General features: G+C 32.5%; 1 protein-coding gene across 5 annotated transcripts in view; it reads left to right on the top strand.

Annotated features, from left to right (window-relative positions):
• Nucleotides 1–25,000, top strand: part of LOC114328533 (serine/threonine-protein phosphatase 2A 56 kDa regulatory subunit epsilon isoform) — a 148,160-nt gene that overhangs the window by 71,284 nt on the left and 51,876 nt on the right. For all 5 annotated transcript variants that reach the window (XM_050644401.1, XM_050644402.1, XM_050644400.1 and 2 more), the window contains exon 2: nucleotides 3,692–3,888. In XM_050644401.1, coding sequence (XP_050500358.1) covers nucleotides 3,692–3,888 — 197 coding nt within the window. The remainder of the gene's footprint in view (nucleotides 1–3,691; nucleotides 3,889–25,000) is intronic.

Consider the following 25,000-nt stretch of genomic DNA (forward strand, 5'->3'; position numbering starts at 1 on the left):
CGGTTGCGACAAATTGGCACGAAGCTGTAAAGAGTAGGACCGAATGGAGAAATAGGCATAGTATGGTCTAGGCTCAACTAAGGCCGTAGGACCAATGATGGTAACGAAGACTGTGGAGGATGTCAGAATCCAATACCGCCGACAATCCACCCAAAGGTAGAGATATTGAGTATTCGAGGCCCCAATGAATAGGATGAAACCACTTATTTTTTAGGAAGTGGAGTTAAGCGTAAGAATAAATCTGTGAGTAAGGGATGAGCGAGCAGAGCCCTAGCTGAGTCTTTTTTTTTGGAGCTATGAGAAAGATCCTTTTCATAGCTTGATGACTGAAGCAGTTTTGTTTGTTGTTTCTTGTCCATTGTCCATGAAGACCCTTTCACATCATAGAACTTTCTATGATTTAAATAAGCGATCCTTCCCTTTTTTTAATACAACCAATAAAACTTAGACAAAAATAATGGTAGTCGACAGATTCCACACTATTCAACTGACTAACATGTTACAGGAATACCAGATAGTAAACAGCTTTGTCTATCTCGGGTCTAGTATAACTAACGATGGTAACTGTGAAGCAGAAGTTCGGACACGTATTGGTAGGGCAAAAAAATGCGATGAGTCGCTTAACTAAAGTTTGGAAAGACAGATTTGCCTCTCAAAATATCAAGATAAGACTGGTGAATGCCCTTGTATTCTCAATATTTCTATACATGACAGAGACTTGGATTCTTCGCGCACTTGGGCGCCAGAAAATTGATGTATTTAAGATGTGGTGCTGGAGAAGAAGACTGAGCATACCTTGTACAGCTCATAGGACAAACGTTTCCATTCTAAACCAACTCGAAGTTTAAAAAAGCTATCTACAATATGTCTGCAACGAACTCGAAATAGTTTGATTACAATTTGATCCTACAGGAAAATTCCCAGTGACAGTTTCCTCTCTAAATTTCTTGTTTAAAATTACTGACACAACACATTAAAATCTAGTTTCTAAGTGGCTAGATATGATTACAGTTGCCATCAAGTTATTGCAGAAAACCTTATTCTTAAGCTTATTACGTTATTTGAATTTGAGTGGTGTGGTTAACTTTTTTGCACAGGTAGAAAGTAATAAAATGTTAATCTATTGTACATTTAACTATCATACCTGCTATTCAGTATGTTTACCTCTTGAAACTTAACGACACCCACTCAAATATAAATGCCTTTGTAATATGATTAAGATTAAGGTTTCTGCAATAACTTGATGGCAACTGTACCGTTTAAGCGTCGGCATGGATGTAAGTAAGTCTGTGAGTCATCTTGATTGAATGATTTTTTAAACATTTTAATTTTGTAGCGGCAACAATAATAGTATATTGTACAACAAGTGAGAAAAAAGACATATTTCTCACGAGCGCAGAAGTTTGTTTACACGAACCGAGGCACGAGGCGAGGGCCGCAAATCAAGCGAGGGAGAAATTTGTCATTTTATCATGTGTTGTACACTGTACTTTTTCTATGGATGCGGTTTTGTCAAGAGTTCAAACTTCAAAATTAAATAATTTTGGTGCTTTTAGGTATATTATATGCATAAATTGAAATAAAATACATATACATGTAGGTATTTAATATTCTTAAAATTTATATACCTTATTTTTTAAATGAGAAAAAATATTTCTCACTGCAATGGCCGACTTTTCTCCATGCCAAATACATTAAGGGTATTTAATATTCTTAAAATTTATATACCTTATTTTTTAAATGAGAAAAAATATTTCTCACTGCAATGGCCGACTTTTCTCCATGTCTGAGGAATTGTTCGTTTTGAATGTATGTATGTAGTGAGAGAAGTTGCATATTGCATAGCATCCATAGAAAAAATAACTTTTCTATGGAGGCTATACAATGTGCAATTTCTCTCACTACTTACATACATTCAAAACGAACAATTCCTCATGCAGTGAGAAAAGTCGGCCATTGCAGTGAGAAATATTTTTTCTCACGGGTTCTCCTACAGTCTTCCATACTATGATCGCCGTTTCCATGGTAACATGCACAATACAAACACAATTAAGGTGATGGGTACGTATTTTCGGCTGCAATGCTATTCAAATGGGGATTCATTTTTTTCGAATCCTGAGAAAACTAATAAGTATTTTTGAAAAATTTTAACGCAAAATGAAAGATTACGTTATTAGCGAGGGCCGAAAGTCCCTGAGAACTTCTATAATGTTTATTTTAATAGGTTACAGGGGTGAAAAACTAAGAGAAAATTTAGTGTGATTTTTAATATCAAATATCTCATTCAAAATAAACTTTTTATTTATATTCTAAGGGACTTTTGGCCCTCGGTAATAATTTAGTCTTTCATTCTGCGTTTAAATTTTTCAAAAATATTTATTGGTTTTTTCAGGATTCGAAAAAAATGAACACAATGTCCGTGGTAATATTTTCCAAATCTATCTTTGTCATACAACGCACTCAGTCGAATAGAATATTGTCAGCATATTGTCAGTCAGGCAGTGACAATCAGTGACAATTTTAAATATTTGACATGAATTGGGAATATTTTGAATTGTTGATTAAATAATATTGATATATTATAGTGTATTTGATAAATAATTGATTTAAGACGTGAACTTCATAAAAAGTTATTTATGGTGTATTATTTATGGAAGATTCAAGCAGAGAATACATCAAGATATATTCTGTGATCCAAGTATTTTGTTGTTAAAGATGTTCAAAATTGTAAGCGTTCCATAGTAACAATAAATTATTAAAAAATCACTTTAACACTTTTCCTCTTTTCTCGATTGAGTATTAGTTTTTGTTGTACATATAAATTATTACAATCACTGAATACATAGTTTGTGGAAAAATTATCACATTTATTAACTGAATTAATAATTTGCAATTATACAAAATATCAGTTATCCAAGAACATTCAAAAGCCATCTCTTCAAGTTAATTATGACATTGTCAAGTAGAATGACATTCTAGTAATATTTACATATCCATACCACTGTGAATTTTACTACACGTAATTTGTCATGTAAAGACAGAAAAGGTAGGGATAGCCGTAAAATATTTGCGAATTATGTACCCATGGCCTTAATGTTGTCAAATAAATGTGTTCAAGCAAAACATACCAGGAATTCCCTTTCAAAACTGTTCAAAAATAACTGCTAATTAGAATTTTAAAAAAATAAGGTACATAAATTTTAAGAATATTAAATACTGTATAATATACATATATTATATGTATTTAATATATATTATATTATATGTATAATTTATGCATATAATATACCTAAAAGCACCTAAATTATTTAATTTTGAAGTTTGAACTCTTGACAAAACCGCATTCATAGAAAAAGTACAGTGTACAACACATGAGAAAATGACATATTTCTTCCTCGCTTGATTTGCGGCGCTCGCCTCGTGCCTCGGCTCGTGCCATCAAACTTCTGCGCTCGTGAGAAATATGTCTTTTTTCTCACTTGTTGTACAATATACTATTACAAAGTTTTCAAAAGAATTGCTAGAGAATGAATAGTGTTATTAACGATTACAAGTCAAAAACTGTAGAAGTGTCCCCCCCCCCACACACAAAAAAAATTCTCGCTTTATTATAAAAATGTATCCTAGGTCATTTTTTACATGAATGATTTCTGTATTTCTTAAAATTAAAATTATTTTTTGTTTATTTCAGATGTACCAGCATCTGAACAAGAAGAACTGTTCATACGTAAACTTAGACAGTGCTGTGTAGCATTTGATTTTATGGATCCAGTGGCGGATCTAAAGGGCAAAGAGGTGAAAAGATGTACCTTGAATGAATTGGTGGATTATATAACTGGAGGACGGGGTGTTCTTACTGAGCCTGTTTATCCAGAAATTATTAAAATGGTAAGTAGTTATATAAATCATGGCATTAACAATTTTTCCTTGAGGAAGAACATTTAAATATACCTATTTATTAATAGAATTATATGTGATTTATTTCTTAAAGTAATTTCTTGGAAAAAGTAGACATGGAAGTAAAATTAGATAGATGGGAACGAAAGATCCTCAGAAGGATATACTGAGGTCTAAAAGAGGGGAATATCTGGCGAAGAAGAACGAATGAAGAAATAATGCAAATATATGGACAACCAAAAATAACAAGACTCGCCAAAATTCAAAGATTAAGATGGCTCGGGCATATAGCAAGAATGGAAGAAGGAAGAGTTCCCAATGAATTAATAAACACGGAGGCTGGTACAAAAAGAAGATCTGAGGTCGCTGAGGGTACAAGATTGGAAAAACCTAGCACAAGACAGAAAGAAATGGAAGAAAATCATTGAAGCCTTTGGCCCCTGAGGCCTGTTAAGCTGATCTATATAATTTCTAAAATTCTTACTAGTCAGTAATCAGTAAAATTCTACGTAATCGTGATTCTTTAGTCTCTTCTTCTTGTCGATTTAAAGTGCAATATCACTAACCAGGCCCATCAAGTAAAGGTCGAATCCATCAAACATCACCTTTTTTTTGACCTCGCCAATTTTTTTTAATCTACTTTAAATTCTTTTTGTACAATTTTAAGTTCTTTTATTTCTTATGTTAGGTCCCCTAAACTTAATATCATATCGAATTTTTCACATAAAAAGAAATAAATAAAAATATTGACATTGACAATGAAAAAGAACTAGTATGTATTAATAAAATAAAAATCTCGCCAAGAACTGTTTATTATTCAAGATGAGTTGCTGTTTTGTTACAATTTTATTTAAATATTATTGACGGTTTCATGAATAAGTAATTAAGAGGAATTGATAAGGAGTTTAATAAATTCAAAGGACAACTCTAACTAAATTCATACTAAACTTAACATTTTCATTGTATAAATGAATTCAATTACTATTTACGCACTTTTATTTTTTACAGCAGATATATTATAGTGCTGTCGCCAGGGGGTACAACGGTTTCCTTTATTATTTATATGGACTTAGCCAAGTTTTTTTATCTATTTTCACCCGTAGAACACGAATTTTTTGGGTAACAGTTGATCCGGATGTCGATAAGATTGTTATAAACAAAGAACTTGCAGAATTACATAACAGCGATTTTTCGCAAAACAAAACATTTTTTTGTATTTTTGGGTCATTAAGCAAAACATGTTCCTACAAGTTTTTCGTAGAGTGCACAGTTTTCGAGATAAACGCGGTTGAACTTTCAAAGAATCGAAAAATTGCAATTTTTGAACCCGAATAACTTTTGATTAACAAATAAAATAGCCATTCTGCTTACCGCATTTGAAAGTTCAAGTCAAATTATACCGGTTTTGATTATTTGCATTGCTGAAATAGTTATTTTCCTAACTAGTGCGGAAAGTGATACTTTCACGCACGAGACTGCTGTTGACCCGAACGACGCGATAGCGGAGTTCGGGAAAGCAGTCGAGTGCGGGGAAGACACTTTCCGCATGAGTTAGGAACAATATTTTTTCTAGGGCCGTACGTTTGGAAAAAAGCCACAAAAAATAGAGTTATATCAATTTTTATTTAGTAGTGAAAATACACAAATTAATTCTTGGCAAGGTTGTCAAAACCAAACTTTCAATATAATGGGTTACCACGACGACGATATTGGTTTCCATTACGACGATTCAAAACCATTGTAATTTTCTACTGATCTGTACTGATTTCTACTGATTTTATTTCATCGAATTATCAGTAGTAATTGCACAAGAGCTCTAAAATTCTATATTAATTTTAGAGATCGAGTGCAATTTGTTGCGATTATTTCATGAATAAAACTGTTCAAAACCAAAATTTTATTGTAATTTATTTATGTAAGTACAAATTAGTACAATTAAACACACAGTTTTTATAAATATTTGACGGTTGAAAGTCATCACTTTTATAATTTTTAAAACATTAATTGTCATTAATGTCACTGAATGTATTTTTTCGTAGCAACGAAGGGCATCTGACGTAATATACTTGACGACGGGAAATTATCAAAAATTATCAGTAGTAATTGCACAAGAGCTCTGAAATTATTGAATTTTTCCCGAGTGACACTTTGACAGGTCAAAGTGTCACGAGAGCAAAAATTCTATATTAATTTCAGAGCTCGAGTGCAATTTGTTGCGATTATTTCATGAATAAAACTGTTCAAAACCAAAATTTTATTGTAAATTATTTATGTAAGTACAAATTAGTACCATTAAACACACAGTTTTTATAGATATTTGACGATTGAAAGTCATCGCTTTTATAATTTTTAAAACATTAATAAATTGTCATTAATGTCACTGAATGTATTTTTTCGTAGCAACGAAGGGCATCTGACGTAATATACTTAACGACGGGATATTATCAAAAATTATCACCTTAATTTTTATTTCTGTAACTTTCTATTGGTCAGAATCTCCTATGAATGAAATAATCGGGTATAATATCATAAGAGAGTGAGAATAAATTGAAAATAATGCGACAGTTTTTCGAAAATTTGTTGTCTGTATCAATGTACAACCAATGACAACAAATTTGCGTAAAAATGAAGCATTATTTTCTTATTTATTCTTACTGTCATGTGATATTCGTAAGATTATTGTTTAATACGTATATTATGGATATTTTCTTAAATGTGACAGTTGTCAAAACTAGGAAACTGGTTGCCATTAAACAGAAACAATCTACTTAAAAAATTCTATCGGTAATTTTCTACAGTAGATAATTCTCAGTATAATTTTAATCGGATTGGACAGAATTAAACACGTGATCAAATATCTTACTATACGATTAGAAGTTAAAATCATTAAAAAATAATCGGGTATAATATCACAATAGTCCATTCATTAACGGTAAAATATTGCAAAACCTTTAAATTTTAAAGAACCGCTTGGATTGACATGAAATTTGGCATACACACAGCTAACAAGTCAAAGAAAAAAAGTGATATTGTGCCGATATGTGCTTTTGCCCTGGGGGTGGTTTTCACCCCCTCTTGGGGGTTAAAAAATATTCGTCCAAACAAAGTCAGGAAATGGGTAAACTGGCTAATTTAAAGTAACTTTTGTTCTATAGAGTTTTTTCACTAAGTCAATACTTTTCGAGTTATTTGGCAGTGAATATGTTAATTTTTTCAACAAAATAACCACGCTTTTAGACGGTTTTTCGCAAATAACTCAAATTGTAAGTATTTTGTCGAAAAAGCATTCTTAGCAAAAATATAGCCTATAAAAAATTTAAAAAAATAGTGAATATATCACGTTTTTTATTTAGTAGAAGCAGAGTTATAGCTAATGAAATATAGGTTCATATCCGTCAAATTCCAAGTGGAATACTTTAACGTGAAATGACCAAAAATGAAGCACATTTCGGGGAAAACTCATTTAAACTTATTTAAAGTGTTTAAAAAAAGCTTCATTTTTGTTTTATAAAAAAAATTTCTAGCATCAAAATTAAACAAGTTACGCTCAAAATAAAGTTAGTCCCTTTTGGTTTTGGTAAAAAAATCGAGAAAATCACCCCCTAATTAGTATCTTAAATGAACTTAATCGTAACGACTTCACAAGTTTCTTGACTCGTGTATATATTGTTTATATGATCTGTAAGTTTCATCGGTTCAAAGTCCTTATTATTGAAACGGCTGTAGTTAAAAGGGGTTGAACGAGTCACTGATCACGAATGTATGCAAATTTAGAAACACCAAATCTTGATCAATTTTGGTCTAACAGAAAAACAAAAAAATACATGATATTCAGAAAAGCAAATCTGACTTTTTTTGTATTTCGAGACTTTTGGTATCTCTAACAATTTTTAAGTTATTTTGAAAAATTTAAATTTTTAAAAATTTTACTTTGAAACCAAATTTTTTCAAAAATAAACACTTTGAATCGATGAAACTTACAGATCATATAAACACAATATTGTCTGGCAATAGACACGAGAGCCCGCAGGGCTCGAGTGGCTATTGCCCAATGACAACAAATTTCAGTAAAAATGAAGCATTATTTTCTTATTTATTCTTACTGTCGTGTGATATTCATAAGATTATTTTTTAATACGTATATTATGGATATTTTCTTAAATGTGACAGTTGTCAAAACTAGGAAACTGGCTTGCCATTAAACAAAAACAATCTACTTAAAAAAATTCAATCGGTAATTTTCTACAGTAGATAATTCTCAGTATAATTTTAATCTGATTGGACAGAATTAAACACGTGATCAAATATCTTACTATACGATTGGAAATTAAAAGCATCAAAAAATAATCAGTTTAATTTTTATTTCTGTAGCTTTCTATTGGTCAGAATCTCCTATGAAGGAAATAATCGCGCCAATTTCATTTAAACATGAACACAATAAGATAAATTTGAAATAAATTAGTAAATAATATCTAAATACTAGTTTATTGCATGTATTGCATATATTATAATGCCATATTACAAGGTATTTTACTTTCACGCACGCCGTGCAGGAAAGTGCAACTTTCGGAAACGAAATGCGTGCGTGAAAGTGGCTCTTTTAGCACGGCCGTAGAAAAATTATTTTTTTATTGTTAAACAAATAGTGTTTGAGCGTTTTGACGGCCCAATGCATGCGTTTTAATGAATGCTACGTAGATATTGGCTGTTTGCAGGCGCTTGTTTTTTACCTACTCGTTCAATTTTAAATGAGAGAAGCATTGAAAACATCACTCAAGCACTATGTGTTTATAGCTTTGTTTAACAATAAAAAAATTAATTTTTAGTAATGCAATAATCAAAATCGGTATAATTTGACTTGACCTTTCAAATGCTGCAAGCATAATTGCTATTTTATTTTTTAATCGTAAGTTATTCGGATTCAAAAATTGCAACTTTTCGATTTTTTGAAATTTCAACCGTGTTAATCTCGAAAACTACGAAAAAACTTGTAAGAACAGTTTTTGCTTAGAATGACCCAGAAAATACAAAAAATGTTTGTTTTGCGAGAAATCGCTGTTATGTAATTCCTCAACTTCTTTGTTTATAACAATCTTATCGACATCCGGATCAACTGTTACCCAAAAAATTCGTGTTCTACGGGTCAAAATACATCAAAAAACTTAGGTAAGTCCATCTAAATAAAGGAGGCCGTTGTACCCGCCTGGCGACAGCACTATTAAGGCAATTGAAATAAAGAAGCATCTGAGAATGTGAGCCAATGCTTTTAAATGCATTCGTTTTTTTTTCGAATCCTGAAAAAAGTAATAAATTACTGACGGTAATTACCACATTATTACCGAGGGCCGAAAGTCCCTTAAAATAAACAAAAAGTTTCTTATGAATGAGATATTTGAAATTAAAAATCCCACTCAATTTTCTCTCCTTTTTCACCCCTGTCACTTATTAAAATAAACATTATAGAAGTTTTCAGGGAATTTTGGATGTAATCTTTCATTCTGCGTTTAAATTTTTCAAAAATACCTATTAGTTTTCTCAGGATTCGAAAAAAAATGAATGCATTTAAAAAGCATTGGCCCGAAATTTTGCATCTATGCTCTTAATATTGTAAACCGCAAAAGCATCAACTGTAAATTTATTAATAGGTACTACACGTGATGATGTGAAAAAATAGAACTATTGGTCTATCATTTATAGACTCATCTGTCATTTGCGTATCTGATGTTGCTTAGCCGCTACACGTTTAATAGAATGCATTTTTCGGTTTCGTGTAAAGATTCGATAAAAATATTCTTTCCGAGTAGAGATTGAAGATTAGAGGAGGTAAAATACGGCCTTACCTCACCGCATGATTTTCATATATTCGGTGTGATCACTCAAATTTGCGGTCTGATTTCAGTTAAGGTGTTCTAAAAAGTTTTCATTATTTTCTTGGTTGTTAATTCGTGGATCTTTTAGTATTTAGTATTTGCATTATCTTGGCCTGCTGTACTCAATCAAAGGCTTTCTCGTAATCAACCAGATATGCCATAAGCCAACATAGTAAACATATATGTATATTCGAAATTTTAAAAATTTAATAAAAGTTGGATGTTTATAAGTGGAAGATGTACCATAACATGTAATATACATTATAAAAACCGTTAAATATCTTTCATATCTCCTCGAGGGTATCTCAGTAATGACAGTAGTAATTAGTAATCTTTTATTTGAATCTCTAGAAGCTCATTCCAATAGTATTATTTTTATTTCTTATTCTATAGATATGTTAAATTTGATTTAATTAACAAGGTCATTGTGATAAGTGTTTGGGGATGACGTAAGTACATACTTACAACTTTTTCCAGATTTAGCCATACGGCTCACACTCCCTCTCACGGAGTGTGAGGAACACTTTCCCTCTTACGGAAAATTGACTCATCCCAGATACCTACGGTATCAAAAGGATTGAGCTCTGGTGGGACTCTTTCCGTGTTATCGAGCCCTAGGTGACTTGGTATACAGGTGTTTTTCCCAAAAATGTTTGTACACATCTGGCCGTCGAGAGTATTACAGCTTTCTGCATGGTCTTATAAAGATGTTCATTCAAACTCAGCTTTTTTATGTTTTCTAGTGGTCTAAGAGCTAGCAACGTTTTCGAGAAATCATTTTAAGACGGCTGATTCTTTCATATATTGTTCCCTATGCTTCCTCAAACACTGTACCGGCCATCTGGCTGCTGATACAGGTTGCGTTCATTACTGCGCAGCACACCTGTTGTACAGGTAAACACAAAATCAGGGTGATTGATTAGTGTGAAAAAGCTTAGTAGATCCGCTATAGTAATAGATAGCAATAAAAGTTAATAACAAAAATTGTAGCTAACTTTGCGCTTCACATTACAAAATTAGTTAGAATGTCACAGGGTGTTCGATAACATAGTGGCAGACCAAACTTTTGTTTTTTAAATGGAACACCCCATATTTTGTTTTATATTCGAAATCTTCTTAACTTCCCCATCACAAAAATATAAAGGTTTGTTATGTTATACAGGGTATTTACAAAGTTATAACCAATGTTCTATGAAAATCGTAATAAGTTCAGCTCCCTGTATAAATAAAAATAAGCACAACAGCAATGGTTTATTGGTGCCATATTTTTTTTGTTGATTGTCAAAATTTATAAAAATGGTTGATATTGCTAATTTTCTTTATATCGAATACAGGGTGAGTCAAAACGCAAGTACATTATTTTCACAGTAATTTTAAATAGAACACCCTAATTAATAACTTGCTCTGAAAAATGAAAATATCTCGAAAACTGACAAATTTAGGCATAGGGAATATTATACAAAAATTAAAGTACGGTAATGATATTTTTCCATAGTAATATAAAATACAGGGTGTTCCATTTAAAATTTCTGAGAAAAGAATGTACTTGCATTTTGACTCAGCCTGTATTCGATATAAGGAAAATTAGCAATATCAACCATTTTTATAAATTTTGACAATCAACAAAAAAATATAGCACCAATAAACCATCGCAGTTGTGCTTTTTTTTATTCATACAGGGAGCTGAACTTGTTACGATTTTTATAAAAAATTGGTTATAACTTTGTAAAAGCCCTATATAACATAACAAACCTTTATATTTTTGTGATGAAGAAGTTAAGAGGATTTCGAATATAAAATAAAATATAGGGTGTTTCATTTAAAAAAACATAAGTTTGGTCTGCCACTATGTTATCGAACACCCTGTAACAATCTAACTCAGCGTTTCCCAAACTTATTTTTCCGTGGCCCGGTTATATTTGTGTTTATCCTTCGCGACCCACTATTTACATACTACATACTCACTACATACACTGGTGTCTGTGAGTGTGTGTGTGAATGGGAGGTGCGTGGTGCGTAGTGCGAGGTGCAATATGCGAGGTGCAATGGGCAAGGTGCGATGTGCGAGGTGCGTGGTACGATGTGCGTGGTACGATGTGCGTGGTGCTTGGTGCGTGTTGCGTGGTGCTTGGTGCGTGGTGCTTGGTGTGTGGTGCTTAGGGCGTTGTGCGTGGTGCGTGGTGCTTGGTGTGTGGTGCTTTAGGCGTGGTGCTTGGTGCGTGGTGCTTTGTGCGTGGTGCTTGATGCGTGGTGCTTGGTGTGTGGTGCTTGGTGCGTAGTGCTTGGTGCGTGGTGCTAGGTGCGTGGTGCTTGGTGCGTGGTGTTTGGTGTGTAGTGCTTGGGCGTGGTGCTTGGTGCGTGGTGCTTGGTGCGTGGTGCTTGGTGCGTGATGATTGGTGTGTGGTGCTTGGGGCGAGGTGCTTTGTGCGTGGTGCGTGGTGCTTGTGTGTGTGTGTGTGTGTTAGGCTAGGTTAGTGCTTGCTAGGCAAGTAATAAAAAATACCACAAAGATAGGCTACGTTGATTAACCAATTGACATAATGAAAACTGTCTTTAAATTGAAATATTGCATCCCTAGCCGTTGGTGGATGTTGTTCTAAGAATAGTGAAATTTCTTCCATTAATTCAATAAGTCTTTTTAAAACATTCTCTCTTGATAGCCAACGAACTCCGCAGTGTAAAAGGTTCACTTGAAGATCTGAAGCGGCGAGGCGAGGCGACCCGGCATTTTGCTTTCATGGCCCGGTACTGGGTCGCGACCCACCGTTTGGGAAACGCTGACTAACTAATTTCGTAATGTGAAGCTGAAAGTTGGCCACAATTTTTATTAATAACTTTTATTGCTATCTATTACTATAGCGGATCTACTGAGCTTTATCACACTCATCAATCACCCTGTATATTGAATTTAAATTATTTTAGGATGAAAAATTTTTTTGTCATTACTTTTTAAACCACAGAAATGTCTGGCAATTACAGTTCATATTTCTAATAATGTTTAAAAAGTAATGACAAAAAAATTTTTCATCTTACAATAATTTTAAAATCGATAGTGTGCTGCGCAGTAACGAACGCAACCTGTTTCAGTAGCCAGATGGCCGGTATGGTGTTCAAGGAAGCATAGGGAACAATATATGAAAGAATCAGCCGTCTTAAAATGATTTTTTTTCCGACGTTGCTAGCTGTTGGTCCATAGGAGGTTCATGTCTGGGTACTTTGCATTCTCCATTGTCTTCGTATTTGAATTTCCAGATCTCTGTACTTGGCGATCTTTTAAGTAAATTTAGTACGTAGTTGTTAGGAATCGCCATATCAATGAGTGTTGTTTGTCTCGTTAATTTATTGACTAATACGAGATCTGGTCTATTATGTGCCACTGTTTGGTCTGTGAGCACAGTGCGGTCCCAGTATAGCTTGTAGTTGTCATTCTCAAGCATACTCTCAGGAACCTATTGATAATATGGGAGATGGTGCGTTTGGAGAAGTCCCAGTTTGATAGCTATCTCTTGATGAAGGATCTTTCCTACTGAGTCATGCCGTTCCTTGTGTTCAGTTGCAGCAAATGCCTGGCAGTCCCCGGTAATATGTCGGATGGTTTCTTGGGCTTGACATCCATATCGGCTTTTGTAATTTTGGACCTGAGGGTTTTTTGACGATATATTTCAGGTAATTTTTGGTTGGTATAACCTGATCCTGAATGGCCAGTAATGAACCTTCCGTTTCGGGGAACATCTTTCCTGATGTCAACCAGTAGTTGGACGGTATATTGTTGACATAGTCTTGGCTGATCTCATTGGGATGTCGCTCGTGCAGAGGTTTACCCATCCAGGTGCGCATTTTTTCGTCTTTAGTAAGGTGGTTTATGCGCATTTCTGGTTCCCTCAGTTTGATCGGTTTTGTGTTATCTACTGCGCAGATAGCGCAATGTAGAGTAGATGTCTCAACCTGCATCTGAATATAAGTTCTCAGATTAGCAATTTGTTTAACTAATTGCTTACCTATATCCATAAGTCCTCTTCCTCTTAAATTCCGTGGTAATGTCGTTCTTTCTACTGCACTTCGAGGATGGTGTTTTTGTGCCTTTAGAAGCTCATTCCAATAGTATTATTTATTTCTTATTGTATAGATATGTTAAATTTGACTTAATTAACAAGGTCATTGTGATAAGTGTTTGGGGATGACGTAAGTACATACTTACAACTTATTATTATTATTATCATCATCAGATTATGATCAGTTAATATTTTGAAGACATAAAAGGTATGTGCACAAACAAAAAAATGATTAGCTTTAAAATAAAACGGGTACATAATTCTAACGATATGTGAAACATAGAGAAAAAATGTATATAGGTATTTTTATACCTTTTGCATTTTAACGAGGTTTATAATTAAGGATGTTTTAAAATAAATTTTATGTTCATGTTTCCTAAAATTATATCGAAACCAGAGGTTCCCAAATTTCAATCAGTTCGCGGCGCGCTTACAGGTTAAGATTTAAACTAAGATAATATATTATTACTTTTTTCTACGGCCGTGCTAAAACAGGCACTTTTCCGCACGCATTTTGTTTTCGAAAGTTGCACTTTCCCGCACGGCGTGCGTGAATGTAAATTTTCCCGCATGGCGTGCGGCAAAGTAGAATACCTTGTAATATGGCATTATAATATATTATAATACACAGTGGCGGCTCGTGGTAATTTAAGGAGGGTGTTCAATTAAAGAATGTAATTATACAAACGGTGAATAAGCGCCGCAGGCGAAAAATTTTTCGGGCCTCGCCAAAAGATGTTCTGTAAAATGAAACCTATCTTTGACCTGATTAGTCAGGATGTCACACACTTTTTTTGTTTTGTGCAGAATATGATACCTACTGAATGATGGCGCTTCTTCGGTGGTGAAGATGGACGCAGAAGTTACGAATATTGAAATGGCTGTGTCAGAACTGTTTAAAAATCCGTTTATTTTAACGGCATCCAAAGATCGAGATTGAAATTATAGTTTTATTCTTTGAAAGCACTAAACATGGAAAACAAAATAAAGAATGTAGTTTATCACACCCGCATAATCACGAAGTTTTTCTATATTGTTCAACTTTAAAACAATATTTAAACTTTTTGTTTCTTATTGCACATTCTTGTACCAAGTTTATCTCCGGCCAAGTTAGTCCATTCTTTTTATAAGAAGTCGATTTTTAAAACTATTTACATTTTCTTTTATAAACTTCACTGAATAAGGCTCCATCCTAAAAAAACTACCTACCAATATTGTATTTAATAAATTCCCACAATAGAAAATGCCAAACTGTGAATCGAAACCCTCCGCCCTGGTCTCTGTGTGCAGTGCACAAACTAACAATGTTTTAAGATAGGAGAATCGCTGGTTCACGGATTTAAGAGCTCTCGTTCTTCTATTCGCAAAATTAAATTCCAACAGAGGGCGCTCAAAATTTCAAAGATGGACGACAACGCTAGGAAAACAATTCATTTTGTCATTTGAATTCACAGTTCTAAAACGTTAAATTAAAATCATTTACAGGAGTATTTTGCCAAAGTAACCACTAAGTTTTGCAACTAAGACATCTTATAAGTTAAAGACGACTCAAAATTATGTTTAATCTGTATGCATTCATTAAAATTTGATGCTATAACTAGTGATTTGTTTTTACCTTTTTTTCATAAAAAAATCTGGCCCCCGATAATCACACAGCGTTCTAAAAATTATTAATCTATCTTAGGATTTCTAATTTTGTTTTTAATTTAATTAATAGGTGCACTACAGTTTATTTTACACCGACAGATAACAATTTTTAATTGAATAAAAACTGGAAACTTGGAAACTAAGTAGGTGAATTTATTTTATAATAATTGTGTTCTGGAAATTACGAAGTGGTCGGGATATTTTTCATAACAATGTACATTCTATGTACAGAATATATACTACTTTTTATTCATTTATTTAATTTTGTAGTCGCTTAAACATTAAAAAATACTACGTTTAATACAAACGTTAAATTAACAAAATGTGTGATTTGGCATTGGTTAATTTAGGTCATTACGTAGAGTATAATAGGAATGAATACTGAGGAACACTGCAATAGTTTTTTTAAGTCGAAATTATTGTTAATTACAACATAAACTGACCGCAAATATGTACACAAGTTAATGGCAAAGTCAATGTTTTCCTTGAGTTGATGCTTTTCAATTTCGCCACCAGGCGTCGCCCACTTTGCGGTTCCTCGCCAATAGGGTTACTGTATAGGGGCTGGGTTCAATTTGAATTCTGCACCTACCACGACGTGCATCTAGCGTAGCGGTGTTGTGCAAATAAATTATGTGATTAATAAATACAGTTATATTTTAATGATACTATGATATTTATGAGATTTAGGAAAAAATATTTTAATAATATTTATGAGATTTTTAAAAATAACGTATGAAATTTGATTGGGTGTTCACTGCACAAGTGAACCAATGGAGAAACCGCCCCTGATAATACATGTAATGAACTAATATTTAGATATTATTTACTAATTTATTTCAAACTTATTTTATTTTGTTCATGTTTTGAAATTAACGCGATAATTCGTTGAAATATAATTATTTTGACATAATATTCAAAAGTCAAATCAGTAGCAATAATAATGGTTTTGAATCGTCGTCATGGAAACCAATATCGTCGTCATGGAAGCCAATTATATTGAAAGTTTGGTTTTGACAACCTTGTCAAAGAATTAATTTGTGTATTTTCACTCCAAAATAAAAATTGATATAACTCTATTTTTTGTGGCTTTTTTTTTAAACGTACGGCCCTAAAAAAAATATTGTTCCTAACTCATGCGGAAAGTGTCTTCCCCGCACTCGACTGCTTGCCCGAACTCCGCTATCGCGTCATTCGGGTCAACGGCAGTCTCGTGCGTGAAAGTATCACTTTCCGCACTAGTTAGGAAAATAACTATTTTAAACTTTTTTTTCTATTTAGTTTCCATTCGTTTATACACTTTACGTTACATTATTTTCTAATGTCTTCACACCTCTTTCGATCTCTCTTCTCAGTACTCTCATTTCTGCTGTTTCTAGTAGTTTTTGTGTTGTGTCTGTATCGGGTCTTGTTTCTGATGCATATGTCATTATTGGTCTTACACTGCCTTTATAAATTCTTGACTTCATCTCGGTGTTAATATGTCAGCTCTGCCATATAGTTTTATTAAGGCATCCTACCAGTCAATTTGCTTTTCTTACATGATTTCTCACTTAGTCTAGTCGCAACGTAGGGGATCCCGTATCCCGTGGGCACTTTTAGGTCGCCGCGATTTGATGGTGGTATTACAGGTTTTTTGGGTCGCTGAATCCAATGGAAGTCGTCTGGAAACCCAAATGTGGTGCGTTTAATTGTTATTAACAAATTATGGTCAAATCTGGTGTTTTTCAGGAATTATTAGAAGCTGATAGTTTAGAAATTGATAGTGTTAAGGTCTTCTCTGGTGTATTTTTGGTCGCTGAATCAAATGCGATTACGCAATTACTCAAAATGTGTGCTTATTTTGTTAATAACAAAATAATTGTTTATTCGCCGAAAAGCTCGAAATGCGTTATCTAAAGCAAGTTTGTAGTCTTTTTCATAGTTAAACCACGTTCCGACTTTGTCATTAATAAATTATTGCAAAAATAACGGTTTATATTACGTTTACTCACGGTTTTTGCTCTAAATTTTAAAAAACCACATGGAATCACGTGAAATTTGGCATGCACGTTGCTAACATGTCAAATAAGACAAGTGATATTGTGCCGATCTGTGCTTTTACCCTGGGGGTGAGTTTCACCCCGTTTCGGGGCTGAAAAAAGAGACCTTTAAAATAAGTCCAGAGGAGGATAAACTGATTAATTCTAAGCAACTTTTGTTCTATACAGTTTTTTTAACTAAGTCAATTTCGAGTTATTTGCGAGTGAATATGTTTATTTTTCAACAAAAAAACCAAATAACTCGAAAAGTATTGACTTAGTGAAAAAATTGTATAGAACAAAAGTTGCTTAGAATTAATCAGTTTATCCACTTCCGGACTTATTTTAAAGATTTCTTTTTTCAACCCCCAAAAAGGGGTGAAACTCACCCCTAAGGTAAAAACAGACATCGGCACAATATCACTTGTTTTGTTTGACATGTTAGCTACGTGTATGCCAAATTTCATGTCAATCCAAGTGGTTTTTTAAAATTTAGAGCAAAAGCCGTGAGTGAACTACTATAAACCGTTATTTTTGCAATAATTTATTAATAACAAAGTCGGAACGTGGTTTAAACTAAGTGGCAATCGATTTAGCTTATACAAATACTATGAAAAAGACTACAAACTTGCTGTAAATAGCGCATTTTGAGCTTTTCGGCGAATAAACAATTATTTTGTTATTACAAAATAAGAATATATTTTGAGTAATCGCGACTAGTCGCATTCGATTCAGCGACCAAAAATACACCAGAGAAGACCTTAACACTCTCAATTTATTTACAGGGCTTCTAATATTTCCTGAAAAACACCTAATTTTACCATAATTTGTTAATAACAATTAAACGCACCACATTTGGGTTTCCAGACCACTTCCATTGGATTCAGCGACCCAAAAAAACCTATAATACCACCATCAACTCGCGGCGACCTAAAAGTGCCCACGGGACCCCCTATGTTGCGCCTAGACTAACTTCTTTGTCCATGTCTCCGTAGCTTTACAGTATTTCCAATGTATTAGATAAGCTTGTCTGTATCTTCAATAAAGCATTTCCTTTAATTACAATTAAGCCAAAACATCGTAAACCCTGGAATACCAAAGGTATTCTTTTTCTCATGATCATCTTTCAGTGCGTCACAGTTTTTCGATTTCTTTCTAACGCATTAAATTGTATGTGACAGAAAAAAAGGCACGTCCGTGATTATAGACATTTATAACATTTATTCTAGTTATTCTAGTTGTCGATAGATGGCGCCATAATAAAAAAGATAATTTTTTTTAATTAGATAATAATATTACAAAATGTAATCTGTATAATTTATGACTATACAAATCAAAAGAAAATACCATTTTATAAATGCAAGAAACACATTTGATTTGTTTTTATTCCAAATTGAACATAAAATGTGACAACTGTCAGATTTAACTAAAATGTCATGTTAGAATAAATGTCATAAATATGTATTATCACGGACTTACCCTTTTTCCTATCATTTGTTACGCACTGAAAAATGCTCATGAAAAGACAATATCTAAATATCAGATACAAACTTCTTCTAAACAGTTGAGAGACGAGACAATAAAGAAACGATTATACATATTGGTTTCTAATTGAAAGCTGTAAACTTGATTTAAAAAGTAAATAAAGGAAGTCTAATATAAATATAATTGATGATGCAAACTATTTTTAAATATGTTCTATACCATATTTGCTTTTTTAATCAACTTACTACCTGTATTGTATACGTAATGTTATTTAATTGTCACTTTATCCAATAATCATTTATTTAATCAGCATTTTGTCAAGGCAATTAGCCGATAAGTGAAGTCAATTGTAATTTTTATTCAAGTCTTTGAAACGGTTCGTAACTTTTAGTTTAATGTTTCGTTTACATTTGCAAACTATTTGACAATAGACCAGGGCGCATCTGTAAAAATATTAGTACATTTGGACGTTGAGAGGTGACTCATATTTTTTTGCAGAAATTGCTTGGAAATAACTCATATAATAATAATTGAGTTATCCTCCCACTCAAAAAGGTCCGCAACATTGTTTAAATAATCAAAATGTCAAAAAATTAAGGAAAAATTCGATTTTTTTCTTCGATTTTTGATTATAACTTTAAAAGTATTCATTTCCTAGAAAAGTTGCACTGACATAAAAGTTGCGTAATTAAATTTCTTACAATATAGCATTAGTGAAAAATTTTAAAAATTGTCACCCTTGTTGCAAAATAGCAATAATTGGAAAATAACCATAAAACAAGAATTCGCATTTTACGTTTTTCAACCATTTATGCCACACTTAGGACCTTCATATTTCACCCAGAATAACTATATGATATGGATGTAATAAAACAATACTGTGAATTCCATTAAGATCGGTTCAATAGAAATAAATTTTGTAATCCAGCTTTCGCACAAAAAGATCATTTTTTCAAAATGTTTCAAGACTGAAAACAAAGCAGACAGCAAGTTGAATTTTTTTTACATACTGAGAGAATCCTTGAAAATTTGGGTTTAGGTAATAATTATAACCTTTGTCAAAATCTACCCTATGCCGAACTGCGCTTTTGTCCTGGGGGTGAAAACAACCCCATCTAGCTAGAGGATGAAAATTTTTTAATCAAAATAACTATGGAAATCGATAGAGCCACCAATTCTGAGTAAATTTTGTTTTATAATTTTTTTTTTGCAAAATTGACACTTTCCAAGTTATTTGCGATTGAAACTATAGGTACATTTTTCATTGAAAAAACTCACGTTTTATAACCGTTTTTCATGAATAACTTAAACAAATTTTATCTTATAGAAAAAATCGTTAAGAACAAAATTGTAGCTAATAAAAAACAAAGAGACTCGCATCTGAGAGACCTATGTAAACCCAATAACGACTGAGTTATTGCTCTTTAAAGGATGGTTATTCTCGAAGAACCTCGAAACGGAGAACCTTCAATCTCAAATAACTCGAATGTGGTGCAATTTTTTGGGAAAACTTAAGAGACATCTTTTAAAGCTCATTAAAAAGCCTTTCAAATAAGCTACAATAAAAGATTTTTGAATAAGAACTGACTGACTTATGACGAAAATAAAGTCGCTCTCTGCTTTTTTCTTTTTGAAATGTGAAAATTAAACCTCGTCATTACAATCCTAATAGAAATAAATAGAAAAAACCATGAAATTCTTTATAAAAGGTATATTTGTTAAAATCCCTATACAGGGCTACATCATAAAACAAACAATCAATCGGTTGACCGATCATCATCAGTGTTTCTTGAATCAAACATGCTAACCACCAAAGTAAAAATATTAGGGTAAAAACCCTTTAAAATTAATCCGTCATAGGAACATATAAAAATTATGTGACTTTACACATGGATGTATAAAATATCCAATGTTTCACGCTCGAGGTACCATTGAGCTAAATTTGACTTGTTCACATCATGGCTGTGTGGAAGCACGTGGCAAGTGGAAGACTTGCTTCCACACAGCCGTGAACAAGTCAAATTTAGCTCAATGGTACCTCGAGTGTGAAACATTGGATATTTTATACATCCATGTGTAAAGTCACATCATTTTTATATGTTCCTATGACGGATTAATTTTAAAGGGTTTTTACCCTAATATTTTTACTTTGGTGGTTAGCATGTTTGATTCAAGAAACACTGATGATGATCGGTCAACCGATTGAAAACTAGTTCTGTTTGTTTTATGATGTAGCCCTGTATAGGGATTTTAACAAATATACCTTTTATAAAGAATTTCATGGTTTTTTGTAATAAATGGTATACAGGAAATTTTTTCCTCGTGGAGAAATGAATAGCTTCCCACTTGAAATTAACTTTATTTAGGTATAATTGATACGATCCATATAATTTGATCGGTTTTAAATGCTTAGTTTAGAAAAAATAGTTGATTAATTCGAAAATGACATTTTTAAAATTTTTTAAAAAGTGCATTTTTCTTAAATAAATCTAGAAGTATTCATAACATGAAAAAATGTTTCAAATATTAATTGTAGAATTTCTTTTAGTGAAAATTTTTATTTTTTTTTGTTTTTGTATCATGAATACATTTAGGTTTATTTAAGAAACATGCACTTTTTTTTTAAATTATAATAATGTCATTTTCGATTTAATCAACTATTTTTTCTAAACTAAGCATTCCAAACCGGTCGAATCACATGGATCGTATCAACTATGCCTAAATAAAGTTAATTTCGAGTGGGAAGCTATTCATTTCTATTAGGATTGTAATGACGAGGGTTTAATTTTCACATTTCAAAAAGAAAAAAGCAGAGAGCGACTTTATTTTGTCATAAGTCAGTCAGTTCTTATGTAAAAAAAACTTTTTTGTCAGAGCTTATTTGAAAGATTTTTTAATGAACTTTAAAAGATGTCTTTTAAGTTTTCCCAAAAAACTGCACCACATTCCGAGTTATTTGAGATTGAAGGTTCTCCGTTTCGAGGTTCTTCGAAAATAACCATCCTTTAAAGAGCAATAACTCAATCGTTATTGGGTTTACATAGGTATTTCAGACGCGAATCTCTTTGTTTTTTTATTAGCTATAATTTTGTTTTTCATGATTTTTTCTATAAAATTAAATTTTTTAAAGTTATTTATAAAAACGGTTATAAAACGTGAGTTTTTTCAATGAAAAATGCATAGTTTCAATCGCAAATAACTTGGAAAGGGTAAATTTTGCATAAAAATTTTATAGAACAAAAGTTACTCAGAATTGGTCACTTTATCGATTTCCATAGTTATTTTGATTAAACAAAGCAGGGCAAAAGCGCAGTTCGGCATAGGGTAGATTTTGAAGAAGAGCGTCAACAGAGTTTAAACCCAAAGGGCCTATCCGGGTAAGATGATGAAAACCGCCCCTAACTCGATTCGAATTCCATATAGGTCACCGTTTAGCATATACATATAGTGAAACTCACTTTCTGAAATTTTTAGCCCCCTAGGGGGTCATGTGACCCACCTAGAGCCTAATTAGGGTTTTTATTTTTTATCTCAGCCGCATCGAGAACCAGCGAAGAACTTTAAATAAAAAAAGTTGTAATCTTTAAAAAGTTCTGTCCGAAAAATGTTTTTTTTTGTTTTTGGCGGGAAATTTAAATTTTAGAATGATTTTAAAATTTTAAATGAGTATAATAAATAACTAAGACATTCGTTTTCACGAAAAAAATATATAACATGTATTTTTGCATAATGTTTCACCCTGAATTTTTTAAAATTTTTAAAATTGGTGAAACGCACTTTTAAAAATAAAAAACCGCATTTTTTCGGTTTTTTTTTTTTTTCGTTTTTTGATGCAATTTTATACATATTTTTCAAAAAAGGTAACACCGTCACTAGAATAGGTAAAAAACGGAAAAATAATTGGGGTTTGCTTAATAAAAAAATTTTTGTAACGCCATCCATTTTCAAGATACAGGGCGTTGAAGAAAACAAAATTTTACACATTTTTTACGATTTTGCCGAAACTACTGGCGACATTGTAATAAAACTTAGCGGGTTTTAAGAGGTGGTCTGAACTTTTCAAAGAAAAAAGATAGTACGCCACTGACATATTTCAAATTAACAATCATTTTTGAATTCCTCGTTCAATTTGCGATAAAAAAACTATCTTCTCATTTTTTCATACGACGCGCCGTTTTGCTGCAAAAAATAAAATATCTTATCGCTTCTAAAGTATTCGAATTAGTTTTATGGATGTACGAGTTTATGTAGATGTATAAACTACTAGAAGTTCGAATACTTTGTAAGGGTTATGATGTTTTATTTTTGAATAAAAATGGCGCGTCGTATGAAAAAAGAGGAAGATAGATTTTTTGTCACAAATTGAACGAGGAATTCAAAAACGATTGTTAATTTGAAATATGTCAGTGGCGTACTATCTTTTTTCTTTAAAAAGTTCAGACCATTACCCCTATGCGCGCCAATGATAAATATAAAATTCTTAATTGTATGTCAGAAAATGCACAACAACTACCTCTTAAAACTCCCCAAATTTTATTACAATGTTGCCAGTAGTTTCGGCAAAATCATAAAAAATGTGTAAAATTTTGTTTTCTTCAACGCCTTGTATCTTGAAAATGGATGGCATTACGAAAAATTTTTATTAAGCAAACCCCAATTATTTTTCAGTTTTTTACCTATTCTAGTGACGGTGTTACCTTTTTTGAAAAATATGTATAAAATTGTATCAAAAAGCGAAAAAAAAACCGAAAAAATGCGGTTTTTTTTTAAAGGTACGTTTCACCAATTTTAAAAATTTGAAAAAATTCAGGGTGAAATATTATGCAAAAATACACGTTATATATTTTTTTCGTGAAAACGAATGTCTTAGTTATTTTTTTACACTCATTTAAAATTTATCGTTCCAAAATTTAAATTTCCCGCCAAAAATTAAAAAAAAGTTTCGGATAGAACTTTTTAAAGCTTACAACTTTTTTATTTAAAGTTTTTCGCTAGTTCTCGATGCGGGTGAGATAAAAAATAAAAACATAAAAACCCTAATTAGGCTCTAGGTGGGTCACATGACCACCTAGGGGGTTAAAAATTTCAGAAAGTTAGTTTCACTATAATATGCTAAACTGTGACCTATATGGAATTCGAATCGAGTTGGGGGCAGTTTTCATTATCTTACCCGGCTTTTCATTAAAATCGGTGTTGATTCTCAAAATTCCACAGTTTTACACTTTTTTACCGCTGATGAGTGGTCTATAGGTACTCAGTCAGTACACATTGTGTCAGTCGACGTAGATACATAGATAGCTGTTTATATCTGGCGTGTATTGACGTCGAGAAACCGCTCAAATGTGTATTGACGGGAAACTTGGCTTGGAAACAAGCCAAGCGCACGCAGCGTGCACGCAACTTGGAAACACGCAAGTGTGCATCGAGCCTTAGAGCTCATTGATTCGCTTATCTCTGTCAATCACTCCGCATTGCTCTTGTGTAATGTCAGTATGACTTGGCAAACCCTTATTAAACCTTAAGATCCTGAATTAATTTATTTAGAAAATTTTATTTTTTTTTATTTTGAGGTATTCAGGAGAATTTTTTAAAACAAAATACATGCATACATTTTTTTTCTCAATTATTTTTGATTTTTTAGAAAATTGCTGTTAGACATATGTATAATAACGCTAGGACGATATAGGAGCAAACATATTTAAAATATTTCCGATTATAAATTTCAAAATAACAAACAAATACAAAACTAGATAAATGAAAAATCATAATCAAGTTATTGTAGATGAAAATCTATGTTGCACTTGATGCACACTCCCACATTGCACTTGCAACCCATGGTACGCACATATGAACTACAGCATTCATCTGCAAAACGTCTCTTTTTCTTATCAGGAATATAGGTCAGGAGATGATCAATCATATCATATCTTGTATCTACGAATACTTTGGACGAAGATGGCCTGCCTGCATCTTTTGGTTTGGTACCATATTTCGTAAGATACGATGTTACTAGATTAGATACCTTCGA

Source organism: Diabrotica virgifera, chromosome 2 (genome assembly GCF_917563875.1).
Source record: "Diabrotica virgifera virgifera chromosome 2, PGI_DIABVI_V3a".
Lineage (NCBI taxonomy): Eukaryota > Metazoa > Arthropoda > Insecta > Coleoptera > Chrysomelidae > Diabrotica > Diabrotica virgifera.